This window comes from Plectropomus leopardus, chromosome 16, assembly GCF_008729295.1.
Source record: "Plectropomus leopardus isolate mb chromosome 16, YSFRI_Pleo_2.0, whole genome shotgun sequence".
Taxonomy (NCBI): domain Eukaryota; kingdom Metazoa; phylum Chordata; class Actinopteri; order Perciformes; family Serranidae; genus Plectropomus; species Plectropomus leopardus.
Genome location: NC_056478.1, coordinates 25,247,387 through 25,261,414, shown reverse-complemented (window position 1 = coordinate 25,261,414; position 14,028 = coordinate 25,247,387). Strand labels below are relative to the sequence as shown.

Genomic DNA, 14,028 nt, shown 5'->3' with positions numbered 1-14,028 from the left:
GCATCTTAAACTTGTGGCTTTCATGCTGGATGCTGCTCAAAGGTTTTGGGGTGGCAACATCTTCAAGTATGTAAATGAAGAAGGTCAAGTGAGACTGAGTCTAACATTTGGGGAAAAAGAATGATCAAAATGAAAGTCAAACAATCCAAAATATTATTTAATGATGCTTTGTTTTTAAGAAGTTCAAACAGATATGGCTTTAATGAGCTGATTATATTTTTTTACTGATCCAAAACTTTGCAAAGGAACTACAATTACTCATCAGTGACATGTCAGACCTGTGTGTCATCTGCTGAGCAGCTTTTATCTACAAAAAACCAAACAAAACTTTACAGAGGCTACAGCTCTCCAAGGTCAACGCCTGCTCCGTGTTGGTGAAGTTTTAAGGCCTCGAGTGCCTTCTGGTTCACTTTGTGAAGAACCCTGAGTTAAGGCAAAATTATATATTGAGCATCATTATCCCCCCCCTCCAAAAACATTGCAGACTTGTTTTGGTGCGGATGATGTCTGGAAATCCTCAGACTATAGGACACATAGTCTGATGAAAGCAAAGTAAAACTTTCTACATCATGTTTCTACAGCCGTGCGTTATCTAAAAGGTATTTCTGAGATAAACACATTTATAGGATTTAATCGTCAGAAGATTTTTTTTCTTTTAAGTAAACAGTAATCATCACACAACATACTTTCAAAGGAAAAAAAACATGTTTTTGAAAGAACCTTTCTCCTTAAAAGTTACCAAAATTTAAGTTTTATGTTTTGAGGTGAGTGTTGAAAAATCTATACTTCTATTCGGAAATGAGAGTCCTACAATTTGAAAAAAAATGACATTTACTCTTACAAAATAAGTGCCTCCAATAAGAAAAGCATTTATATCGTTGTATAAATCAAAGTCCTGAGTCACTCGGAGATGTTTGCTTTGATTTGCTGCTGTTTGTAAGTGCCGGCTGATGGATCTGAGGATGGAAACGAGGTGAATGAGAGCTCTCACCTCTTTCAGTATGCGCTCATTGAAGAACTGCTGCAGCTTCTCGTTACAGTAGTTGATGCAGAACTGCTCGAAGCTGTTGTGTTCAAAGTACTCTGCAGGAAGAGGAAGAGTGGTAGAGTCAGTTTAAGTTGCTGCGTCACAGGCAAAGCAAATCTGACAGGATACACTACTTTAAGAAATCATGCACAGTGCAGATGGTCTTTTGATCTCTATGATGTGTGGAAGTGCAAAATGTCTTTACAATTAGGCTCTAAGAAAAACTTCTTTTGTACTTGCAAACTATTTGAAGCAAAAGGCGTCACTCTGATTTTCGACTGGAACTTCCTGTTCTTTCTATTCTGAGACAGGAGAGTCTAATATTATAGTCACTATGTGTATCTTATCTGCCAAAACTTCTCAGGAAATAAAACTCAAAAATCCCATGAATCGAACCTGCGTCTGGGATGCAAAAAAAGTCTTTGGAGACTAAATTTGGTGTTCGGGGACAATTTTATAAAACACTGAACCACCTGTGTTTTAGGATCAATCATGAATGGAACTTGCTTTTATTAGAGCTGAACAGTTGAATCGAGCTGACAGCAGAACAGTCGCACAACTACACTTAAAGGTGTCTGGTGACTGTTCTGCTTTTGGGATGTTGAAAGCAAATTCAACAGTAACGTGTTGTTTAAAAAAAAGTTGCAGTTGTATACATCCACATACAACTTACAGTTTCCATCTATGTCTGTGGAAAAATGGATGCTTTACACACTTTTCTCCTGGCAGCACAGAAGATCTATACCATCAAGATGAGCACCCAACATTAGTGTCACCACTTCAGTATCTGATCAAATGTCTCCCCTTCTGTTCCTGAGTTATGATGTTGAATAATGGCCAGAAAAGTGTTTTTACAGAACATGATGTTATCTTTGACCTCTTGGATATAAAATGTCAGAATTTCATCATGTCCTATTAGACATTTGTGTGAAATTTGAACGCACAAATTTTTGAGTTATGACCGAAAACATGTTTGATGAGGTCACCATGACCTTGACCTTTTACCTCCAGATTCTAATCAGTTCATTCTTGTGTCCAGGTGGACAACTGTTCAAAATTTGAAGGAATTACCTCAAGGTGTTCTTGAGATATTGCTTTCACAAGAATAAGATGAATGCATAGTCACTGTGACCTTGACCTTGGACAACCAAAATCTAAAAAGTGCATCTGTGAGTCTTCTTGGATGTTTGTGCTAACTGCTATCTTGCATTCACAAGAATAAGACAGACACTGTCACAGTGACTTTCACCTTTGACCATCAAATTCAAAGTGAACCTCTGTGCCAAATTTGAAGAAATTCACTTAGTGTCTTTGAGATATCACGTTGACAAAAATGAGATAGATGAGGTCACAGGGACCTTGACCATTGACCACCAAAATTGAATCACTTCATCACTGAGTCAAAGTGAGCATTTTTGCTGAATTTGAAGAAATTCCCTCGAGGCACTGTTGAGACAATGTGTTTATTAGAACAGACGGACGGACAGACAATCCGAAAACATTATGCGTCCGGCCTTGGCTATAGCAGGCTTGGGGGCATAAAAACACTCAAGTAACTTTCACTAGAGATCTTTGGATGAAGCTGTTTTGGCCCAGTTCCTGATCAGAGTCCTTAAAAGGGGAGCACCACTATTTCCATGGTCTCAGAAAGTTCAGACACTTTTCATCTAGAACATCTTTACCGTTCATTGTTTATGCAGCAGCTCCAGACTTTATACCCTACGACATCAAATATTTAAGTTTTAGTGCTCTGTTTTTAGATTTGAAAAGGTTGATAATATTTACTAATATTTTTGGACTGTCTTAGACAATAGGAATACCATGGATACATTTTGAAAATGGGCAGAGTTCCCTTTTATCATTATGTATCTCCCAATACTAAGTCTGATACTCTTATTTCCCCTAAATGTTACTGAAATATGTATCTGACATATTGCAATAAAACACCAATGGCACACCTTATTTCCAACAGGCTATTTTACCCAAATACTGAAGATAAATTATTGATATGATCTTAAGAACGTTTAACTGGAGGAGTGTGACTCCTGACATTAACGTGAAACGGCTTTTAACCCATTTATTAAAATATGCCTGGACCAGCTGGTGACATCTCTTAATTTAAAATTTTCAAATGTCGTTGCAATAGTGATAAGAAGTTTTGAGGGATACCCACCAAAGCCAGCAATGTCCAGGACGCCGATAAAGTTGGCTGAGGAGTCGAAGGGGAAGCACTGGTTGACCCTGGTCACCACATGGTCGAACAGGCAGCTGTACACGGCCTTTGCCAGGGCGTCCCGAGCGTTGTTAGCTTGCTCCACTTTGAGCGGCACTCTGGAGACACACAAAGAAGAAAAAGTAAAAGGGTCAGTATCTCCATATCACAAGGTCATACAAAAGACAATAAAGGTACAGGGAACCCCAAAATTTAAAAAAAAAAAAAATATATATATATATACATATTTTTCCTCTTAAATGTAGTATTATTTATCAGCCTGGATTGTTTTGGTGTGAATTGCCGAGTGTGGGAGATATCAGCCGTAGTGATGTCTGCCTCCTCTCCAATATAATGGAACTAGATGGCACTCGGCTAGTGGTGCCAAAAAAATCAGCAATTTCTCTTTCCGGGAAACCTTACTTAGTAACTCAAGAAAATCCATTGACCTTGTTGTGAGCAGTTTTATGTAGGAACTATTTTTTTTCTGTTGAACTACACCCACCATCCATATCACCATGCAGAAGGAAGCGTGCATCTACTGCTAGCTCACCTAGCATCACTGAGCTAACTAACGATACAGCTCAGCTGAGAAGTAATATTTACATTGTGCGCTGTCACAAGCACGAGCCTCTCGTCCGGTAGATGCATACTTCCGTCTGAACTGTGATACGGTTGGCAGGTTTTGTTTGTCCGCTTTATTGGAGAGAAGGCAGACATCTCTACGGCCAACATCTCCAACACTTTGTAACTCACACCATAACAATCTAGACTGATAAATAGCACTACAGGTAAGAGTAAAAGTATGTATTCTTAATTTGAGGGTGAACTGCCCCTTTAACGTGAGTAAATTCTTAACTTAAGAAGTTGTGTATTGTGCTGTTTAACACTCTGAGCTAATTGCCTAAAATAATTTAAGTGTAAACATGAATCTGTCCGTGGGGATAAAGTGAGTGTACTTATTCACCAACATCCAGTTGAAACGAGCAGGACTCGTCTGACTCTCCAAGCAGATAATTGTATTATTGACAGCTGAAGAAAGAGTGATTGGTTGTGAGGTGGCAGAAAACCATAACCGGCAGTGAGCTCTGTGGAGGTATTGTAATTGCTTCTGAGTGTATGTGAGTGCACGGTTCAATAGCGGCAGACAAAAAGAGTGACCTGATCGCGGGGGCCAGATAAAATGTACCGCATTAATCTGCGGCAAGGCTCAACTTTCTGCTCTGGACTTTACCTCTGGACTTTACTTCAGCTGCAGACTGCAGTGCACTCAAGGACACACCAGGAAATGGCTCTGAACGAGTGGAACTCTCAAAGCTCCAAATAACGACTTCGAAAATCAAACTCCCTCCTCTCTCTCTCTCTCAGCGACAAATTATCTCCTCTGCACATACCTTTTTAAGCCACATGCAACATCACGGAAAATACAGACGCCTGATCCCTGCAGGTGCCTCGGTGGTATTTTTCTAACACATTATGCTGTGATAGGACGACCTGCTGCGCGAGGGGCAGACCCCCGAAAGCTGCAATCTGTAATTCACTTCTACACCTGCACACTGTGTACCTTCCCATCAGAAATCACTATGTGCTGTACATATACTGTATCTCCTCCATTTACACATATTCACGCAGTGTTTACCTGCCACATACTTTCAGCCATGTAAATATGTTTCAGAGCTCAGTCAATAAATCATTATGTAAACAGACAATTGCAAGGTTCTCTCTGTCTTTTGCTGCTATTTCTCTATACACGTATATTGCATCTGTGTCCCATGTTTTTTTATTGATTTTTTTTGCATTCACAATCAAACAACAACATACAACATAAAAATGCTATAATAAAGGAGGGACGAAAGGAAGAAATAGATGAATAAATAAATAAATAAACAAGTACATAAATAAATAAATAAAAAGCCATAATAATTTGTGCCCCATGTTTTTGAGAGAAATCTAAACTTTTGGACACATACATGCCACTTAGCTTGGCCTTTACTTTTTATTCTTTATGGTCTATTTGTTGGACCTGTGCACTGGCTTAATTTAAATGACCCATAGCAGTAACAGGACATGAGACAGATAATCTTTGAAAAAGTGCACTTCCTCCCCCTCCTCCTAGTGCTACTAATGGCATATGCCATAATCCCTGTGCCTGAACAAAAACAACCCAGCTGACAACCATATATCTTTTAATTAAATTATCCTACTGAACCGTAAAGTTGCGTTATTCTGTCAAACTACTCAATTTTGAGACAAACTTAATAATGATGAATGATGAATAATTTATGGTATTTATGCTCAAATGTCATGTAAAAAAGTGAGCATCACACAAAGTTGCTCTGCGCACATCAACAAAAAATTGAAAAATGTTTCAGACAAAGTTACAACCACAGAGCGGACCTCACGACCTGACTTATCACCCATCAACACTCCCACAGCTCCTCACCTTCACCCCCGCCCTCCCTCCCTCCCTCCGCTATCCGCCATGTTTAATTCATGTCGCCGGCTCCTCCAAGCTGCAGCGCCACCGCCAGAGGTTTTAATACTGCGGTGAGGCCCTCTCATTTAAAAACCAAGAGGTCTAAATGCCAGGGCAGCATAATGTCAGAACACTAATCGTACAAGTAGCCTAATATGTATTCCCTATGAGCCTCTGCACCGTGAATGTTTCTCTCTCTCTCTCTCAGTGTAATTACTGCTGTCGCCTTGTGTAGAAATTGTGCTCTCTGAAGACGCCTGCTGGTCTGCAGCTGCTCTTTGGCTTCGTACTCAAACACACCACATGGGAAAATATGGATTTTAAAATGGACTTTCAGCCAACAGAGGAATGCTCTGAAATATAACTGAGGGATGTTCGAGGTTTGTGTTAAAATATCCTCATTCGTTGCACTAAAGCCATGATTCATTTATAGAAATGTGCAGCTCATCTACGGCTTGAAATCTGAGAGAACTGTGTGTAAGATCACATTTTTGACATTTCAAAATGGAAAACACTGACCCTAACCCTAACCCACATTTGACTACTTTCTGTTTTAGTGATTTGGAGGAAAAAACTGTGATGTTTGCAGGTGTAAGCCAAGCCAGGGGCTGAGTGGCAGTAAAGTTTAAAACCTGTTACCCTCCCTGTGATAGAGCTGCAATGATCAGTCAATTAATTGATTATTCAATAGACAACTAGGTTGTTAATCAAATAAACATTTTAGCCATTTTTTAATCAAACAAAGCAATGGTTTGTAGGTTTCATGCTTCTTTCGTGTGAGGATTTGATGCTTTCTTTGTTAAACATGATATTAGTTTGAATATTTAGGCTATTGCTCATTTTTTTGGTCTACTTTTTTACATTTTTGACATTTTATTGACAAAACAATTAATTGATAAATAATGGGCAAATGAATCAATGACAACAATAATCATTAGTTGGAGTCCAACCTTGTTATAACTTGTCAAAATTAAACCATACAGGTGATGTATTTATCAGTACCTAAAATAGCCATTTTTTCTGGTAAGTTTAATTTGCCAAACATCAGAATGTACTTTGCTGTGAATTGATTGGAGTCTCTTGTTAACTAGCAGTCACAATTGCTCGACACATGACTCAGCATTTTCTGACTGAGAGAGTTGAGGTCTGGATAACGTGCATCATCTTCATTCTGATTTTTTGATTGCGAGTTAATAACTTCATTGTTTTACAGCGGTCACACCTCATGAAATGTTTAAGAAAAGCCAGGTCTTGTTTTTCTTGAGGGTCTGCACACTTAACTGAAGAGAGACAGAAGAGATCTGCCCTGAACCGGTTACCAGTCAAACACAGAATTGATTTTAAGATTGATTTCTTCTTAATGCTCTGTATGGAGTGGACACCTCTGATGTCCTAAGTCTGTACGACTTTTAAATGCTGGCTCAAGACCCAGCTTTTGATTACTATGTTTTAGTCCCCTTTAATATAATTACAACCCCCCAAAAAGTTGCAATTTTGCCTTTTGTACTTATTTGACCTGTTTTTGACTGAATTCTCAGAAAATTAATAATGATAGATTTGCAACATTGCAACTTATCTCTATACTTTGCACATATTGTTGATACTTTATATTCTGTGATCCTTTGAACATTTAATGGTCAGTATTTTGCACATTTCATTCTCTTCATTTCAAAAACTGTAAAGCTCTTCTCATTTGAAAGATTATTTATTTATTATTGTACAATTATCTATTTTATATTTACTAGTCCATGCTTGGGGATATGTGCACCGCAACTACATGCACATTTTTAGGGGACGGACGTGCACGTCACAACCTTATGCAGACGACAGACCTATATATTAATACAGACTTTGCCAAAAATGCAATAAACAAGCTAAAAAATCTGCTTCATCAGTCACTGTCTCCGCATAATGGGCTAAAATCTGTTTGTTATAACAATGGATGAGAAGATAAATGAATGCTTTAGATGCTGTTATGCAGCTCCGCCCATACTAACAGTAACATTAGTTGCAAAGAGGGTTAACTTCGAGGGAACATCAACGGTGTGCACTGTTTTGCTGAGTGACAACAACAAGTTTTTAACAGCTATGACAGAATAAAAAAATAGCGCTTTATTTCTGTCATACAAGCTGCAACCTTAGCCCACAATGTGGGTTGCAATGACAGAGCGGCGCTGTCCGTGTTTTCACTCATTGACTCCACTGGCAGGCGAAGAAGTCAGCGTTATTAATACAGAATTTTTTATACAAAACGGGCACGGGCAGTAGTTAAATGAGACAAAGGGCTTCGTCAGTCTCCACCAATGGCAATTCCAAAAGCTCATGTGCAATTTTAGATTGATTGGGCAACCCACTGAGGATAAAAATGGGTGCAGACAGACAGATACAGAGTTTTCTTCATTTTATAGTAGGACAGGATACTTCTTGACTTTGGCAATACTTGCTTTTTATTTCTATTTCTTTTAATTTCCCATATTTACTATTGTGCATCAAAGCAAATCCATGAAAACCTACTTGTTCTGATTCTTATTCTGGTCTAACACGCCTACATATTAAAGAACAAGCATAGTTTTCCTGTATGGGCCTCTGGCTCAGGTTAAAGAGGACATTTGAGTTGTTTTACTTAGCAAACCTAAATAAAGCCTAATCACAGGTGGATTGAAAGGCTGATCACTTTCAACCTGCAATTTATGCGATTTCATAGAGATCTGAGGCACCAAATAAACATAATATTGTGCAGCAGGAAATATGACCATTTTTTTTCTTTTACTTAAGATTATATAACAATCCCTCATATTTATCTTGACACCAATCTGAGGGGTCCAGTGAGGATCTCCAGGCTTGAGGCGATGATAGATTGACACTTAAAAATGGTACAAAAAAAAAAAGCTTAAAGGCAGAAAATGATTCAATCCTCTAAATTAAATAAAGTTTGAGAAGTGCTGGGTGAAGGGGAGATGGATGTGGTGAGCCAACAGAAGTAACTGCAGGTTTGTTTAATGGCACGTCTGGCTGCCGGGTTGACGGAGTAATCCTGCCTCGACTCTCACAAGCTGTTAACTGTGACCTCACCCGCCGGGTCGCCTTGATTGGCATCTCCCATTTTCTCTTTGCCCTCCCACTCATTCTTCTCCCTCCCGCCCCGCTGCTCTGTTGAAATTACACTCACACTAGATGTTCGCTATTCAACCCTGCCTGTTAAAATCTCTCCCATCTCATTCTCTTCCCATCTTTTTATATGATGTTTGGTCTATCCACACTTTCTGTTGCTTTCACTCCCTTTTTTTTGTTTTTCTTTCTGCCGTCTCACTCAGTCTTTCTCTGTTTTAAAAAAACTCAATTGCTTTTTCTCTCAATTATTTACTCTCTTACCCCAAAAAACTCTATTAACTACTGTTAATGACAAAATTGTTTGTCATTACTTCTTTTTCTCACATCAAATGTTTTTACAAACATATTTTAGTGTATTGTTGAGCTTTTAAATAAGAATTTTGTGACCCCATGGTCACAATAGTCAAGCTAAAACCAAGCATCGCCCACCTGCCAGAGGAAAAGTCATTTTTACAGCTAAACAGTACAATAAATAAAATATATTCCTGAAAAATAGGCAATACAGTAACAGAATCTTGATTAAGATTTGATCAGCGCCGCCTTGTTTCACGGTCAGACAGCAGTTTACAAGTGATTGGCATGACTGATAGCTGCGCTTGGTTTGGTTGTTTTTTTGGTCAGCCATGGTGAATACTTGCAAATGCCATTAGGAGCAGTAGGAGGAAAAAGAAGAACAGGTTTTCCACTGATAATCTGTCTCATGTAGTACTGTCAGAAAACTGTGATACAAGTAGTTGAGATAGTGATGCAGACTGGATTGGAATCACTCTGATAAGTTTTGACTCCTGATGCCAAAATCACGTTTATAATGACCTCAACAATTGCAATGTGTGTCCCTGCAGATTCTCCAAAAATGTTGGCTGTTAGCCGTCGTTAAACTTGTCTTCGAGGTTGCTGCCACGACCCAAGTAAACTGTTAATAACTGCCTTGGTAAAAAACTGTATAACCTTGAATGTGTTTGTTTGCCAAGAAGAAAACTAAATGATCTTGTTAACTCGAGTGAAGTGTGCTCTGACTTGTTCTCAGCTGAATCAGATTAGCCCAGTCTCATTCAGCCTTAAAAAGCATCAAAAGGTTCCTGACACCGCTGGCGGCTCCGTTTGTTGACTTGTAATTAGGTGACTCAGGTTGGAGTGCTTCAACAACTTCATTATGCATTTAGTGAGAAATTTGTTTGAATTTGTCTGAACTGTGCTATCTTGCAAATATATTCTTTTATGACCCGACATGACTGCTCAACTAAAGAATGAGACACTTCCAGTTGTCTAGAGACCATCTGAATAATGAGTGTGAGTGTAGCAGATCAGCAGTAGGTGACAGCAAGTTAGTGTGCAGACTCTGATGGTGGGAAAACTTTCTGACAATGATAGGTTTCACTCTCCCCAACTACCATGAACATGTTATACCTCTCAAATGGTCAAATTCTAATATTAAGTGCTGGATTGCCACAGGACGTTCCTTTATTTCCACTTTGCTAAACGATAGTTAGACAACTTCCTCCAGTGGCGCTAAACTTTCACACTGTCTCTCTCTGTCCAGTTTTTTCTTCTTCAAATCTCCTCTTCCTCACCTCTCTCCTTCTTCAATAAGTGTGTTTGCGTTCGTGCAAAGAAACTAGTTTATTTGGACAAATCAGGTTACTTTTGGATTTAATTTGCTTTACGGCACATAATTAGATTTCTGTTATCCGAAATATGCCTAGCAGAAAATTATACCCAAAATAAAGGAAACAAAACGAAAAATATCCGATTTTAATTCTCTTTCTCTAAATCCAATCTCCCTCCCACGCTCTCTCTCTCTCTTCCCCCCCCCCCTTCTCTCTGCCTGTCTCTCACCCTCTCTCAGCCCCACACACAAAGCCGTCTGCACTCCTGCTTACATAACCCAGACAAATAAATAACGAGCTTAGGTGATGCAGCCAGCTGGCGGCAGTCCAACCCGCCGCCTCTCTTCAATTCACCTACTGGTCTCATTTTATCCATTTTTACCAAATCAAAGCAATAATCTGTGAAATTGTCAAATAAATAAGATAAGACTGTATGGATTCATCTGTGTCACCACTCGCTCCTCGATATAACTCAGCCTTAAATCGAGGTTAAGGAAAGTTTTAACATCTGTTGCTATAAATACTTTTGTTTTGGTAGCTCTTACGTGGCCGAAACTCACTCAGGAAATAATGAGAATTGGAATAAAAAAGTGAGAGTTTAACATCAGCAGTGATAGCCACGATACAATAGGTAGTGACGCAGAGAAAAGAGAGCCGCCTACAGAAACTCCAACAAAAAAGACGCCACTGTTCTTTCTACAGTACGTGTTTCAACTGACAGGTGGTCATCACAGCAGAGTGAGCTAGTACAACTTTCACATCACATATTATACAGACCAAACTTACGAGCACATACTGTATATAAAGATGGACTAACCTCCACATTCTGACAGTGCACAAAAATGAAGGCAAACCTCTGGTACAGGTGGTATCAGGGGTATATAGCCCTCTCCTTCATTTAGACATGAACCCTTAACACAGCTGATTGGACCACTTTCAGTCATAATTTTTCACTCCAATCTGGAAAAACATGGCGGCCCTTTTGTGCATAATTTTCCAAATCTGTTGCAAAAAATCTATTTTTTTTACACAAAGTTTAGTTTAGCAGTTACTGAACCCGCTTCTTTTTAGGGGTCAACCGACAGTAGTTTTTCAGGCCCTACACCAATACCAATTATTAGTAGTTAATGAGACTGATAACCAATATTTTTAAATATAAATATGCATTTACAATTAAAATTAAAAACAATTAAAAATCTTTCTGTCAATATTGAGAATTTGGAATATAAAAAACTCCTTTTCACATCTACTTTTTAATGTCTTATACAGCAAGTTCCCTGCAACTGTTTGTCCAGTGAAAATTTAAATAGAAATGAATGAATAAAAAGTGCTTTCTCCCATGCTGACACATTTTTTTCACTTTTCAATTCATTAATTTTATCGGCGATCATTAAAATAAAACGCTAATACAGATAATCTGCGAAATGCCAAATATCGGCCCTGATAATCGGCCAGGCCAATAACTTGTTGATCCCTCCATCTTTTTGCTCTGTTTCATCAAAAATATTCCTCACAAGCTGTATTGAATTTTTAACTTATTTGGAATAGTGACTTTTTCATATTTCAACATTCTTTCTTGTCAACAGGTGGAAAAGTGATCCATTTTAAAAAGTTGAGATCACATTACATCAGGTATTAAGACCATAACACAACAGTTGTGCCTGAGAGTGAAGACTGCATTTCCCATCAAACTCATATTGTGCAGCTTCCCAGCAGTCCCTCTCCTCCCTGAAGGGGATGAACACGTTGGAAACCATTTTTTCTCCTCCATCCCTTCTACCATCTGCCATCACCACAAAGTCTGCCTGCCTTCTCCTTGTCCAAAGAGGATCTTTTGCTTTCTCAGTCAAAAGGTTTTTCTTTTTGGCTTTAATGGAGGGAATAAACATGTTGGAAGTGATTTTTCCCATCAGCTTTTCATCCCTTCCACCATCTGCCACAAGCACAGAGTCTGAAAGCTTTTGCTCCCTTTGCTCTGGAAGAACAGCGACCTCTCCGGCGCCAAAAAAACACTTCAGCATATTTTTTCCTCCACATCCAACCTGCTGGATCTTGATATAAAATGCAGTGTGGAGGATTTCATAAGGCGCTTTTCAAAATGTTTTCTCCTTTTTTTCAGTGTTGGCTCTAACACACAAAGGTTCATCTATCAGTCATCCAACATCCAGAAGTGATAAACTGCACTCTTGATTTATTTTGGCTTCTATGAACAGTGCAGAAGCCGCCGCAGGCTGACAGTCCTCCCAGTGATGCTTTTGTTTGTTTTCCACGATTATACCAAATGATTGTGACGTTGACGTACAGATGTAAAACGTTTAATCTGGGAGAAGAAAGAGAATAAATGCAGCGAGCAAAAGGATAAAGTGTCGCCGGGATCTGTCAGACACATGTCCGTTTATGGAGAGTGTAACTGACAGGCAGGCCGCTGTCAACTGACACTCAGAGAGACAGACAAAGACAGGAAGCAGCTTTTAATTCATCTGCCCCGGCTCCTCTCTCAGATGAAAGAGGAGAAATAAACATTAGTGTGGGAGGGTTTGAAATTGAGGCGAGTGGCTTGGCATTCAGATGGTGTGTGCTGTGGCCGAGCTGCCAGCAGAACAATCGCAGGCTTTAGAGCGACTGGGTTCAGGCTAAATGCAGAGAGGGACTTGGCTTGAGGGGGCTGTCACTCTGTCTGTCTGTCACTTGGTCTGTCTTGGTCTTTATGTCTCTAAAAGTGACTGTTTGTCGCTGACATTTCCTTGAACGAAATGTCTTGTTGTCATGAAGTCCAAAAAGGGAGGAAGATGTTTTCATATAACATAGCAACAGGTAAAACATCAGTTAAAGGAGCAGTGTGTGAGATTCAAGGGGATTTAGTGGCGTCCAGCTGAAACCAGCTGAAAATTCCTTCCATTTTTATTGTTCAGTAGGTTTTCAACAGGAGTGAAATTATCCAGAGAGGTATTTTCCTCTCTAAAACAAAATGATCAGTGATTTTATTTTGTGAAAACACTTAATAAAGCAGTTTATTGTTACAGATCAGTGTTTCTTAGCTGCTGCTCGACGTGGAGGGGCTGCCAATCTGAAATGAGATGCCAGTCTCATTCTAAGATGACGAGAACACAACAATCCTTATTTTCAGGTGATTATACACTAAAGAAAACATACTGTTAATATCATATTCCATTTCTGCAAATATATCTCTCTAAAGCCTACACACTACACATTTAAATAATTAAATCAGTTTATCTTTTAAAACAAATCAATTTAACTCAAAGACTATAGAGGGCATAAATGTTCAGGGCAATACAACTATGATCTTACTGCAGTCAATGAACATCTTAATTATTTTACAACTTACTTTTTTTTTATAGATTCATTTGACAAGGAGGCCTGGGGTCTTTAAAATATAAGAAAAGTGTCGCAAATGTTTTAGAAAATGTTTATAGTATCTCAAGGTAGCATCATTAAATTGCTTGTTTTCTCAAATACATCTAATTTGTAGTGCTTTAAACAGAAAAAAGGGCCAATTTTTACATCTAAGAAACCAGAAACAAAAAAATATTTGCCAAATTTCACATTTGTGGGGGCATTTTTATAGAATGCTGCA

At 38.8% G+C, this 14,028-nt stretch overlaps 1 protein-coding gene across 1 annotated transcript in view; it reads right to left on the bottom strand.

Moving 5' to 3' along the window:
* myo6a (myosin VIa) overlaps window positions 1–14,028 on the bottom strand; it is a 183,421-nt gene that overhangs the window by 98,773 nt on the left and 70,620 nt on the right. The window contains exons 13-14 of the mRNA XM_042502963.1: window positions 3,201–3,358; window positions 992–1,083 (exon numbers count right to left, since the gene is read on the bottom strand). Of these exons, the coding sequence (XP_042358897.1) occupies window positions 992–1,083; window positions 3,201–3,358 (250 nt within the window). The remainder of the gene's footprint in view (window positions 1–991; window positions 1,084–3,200; window positions 3,359–14,028) is intronic.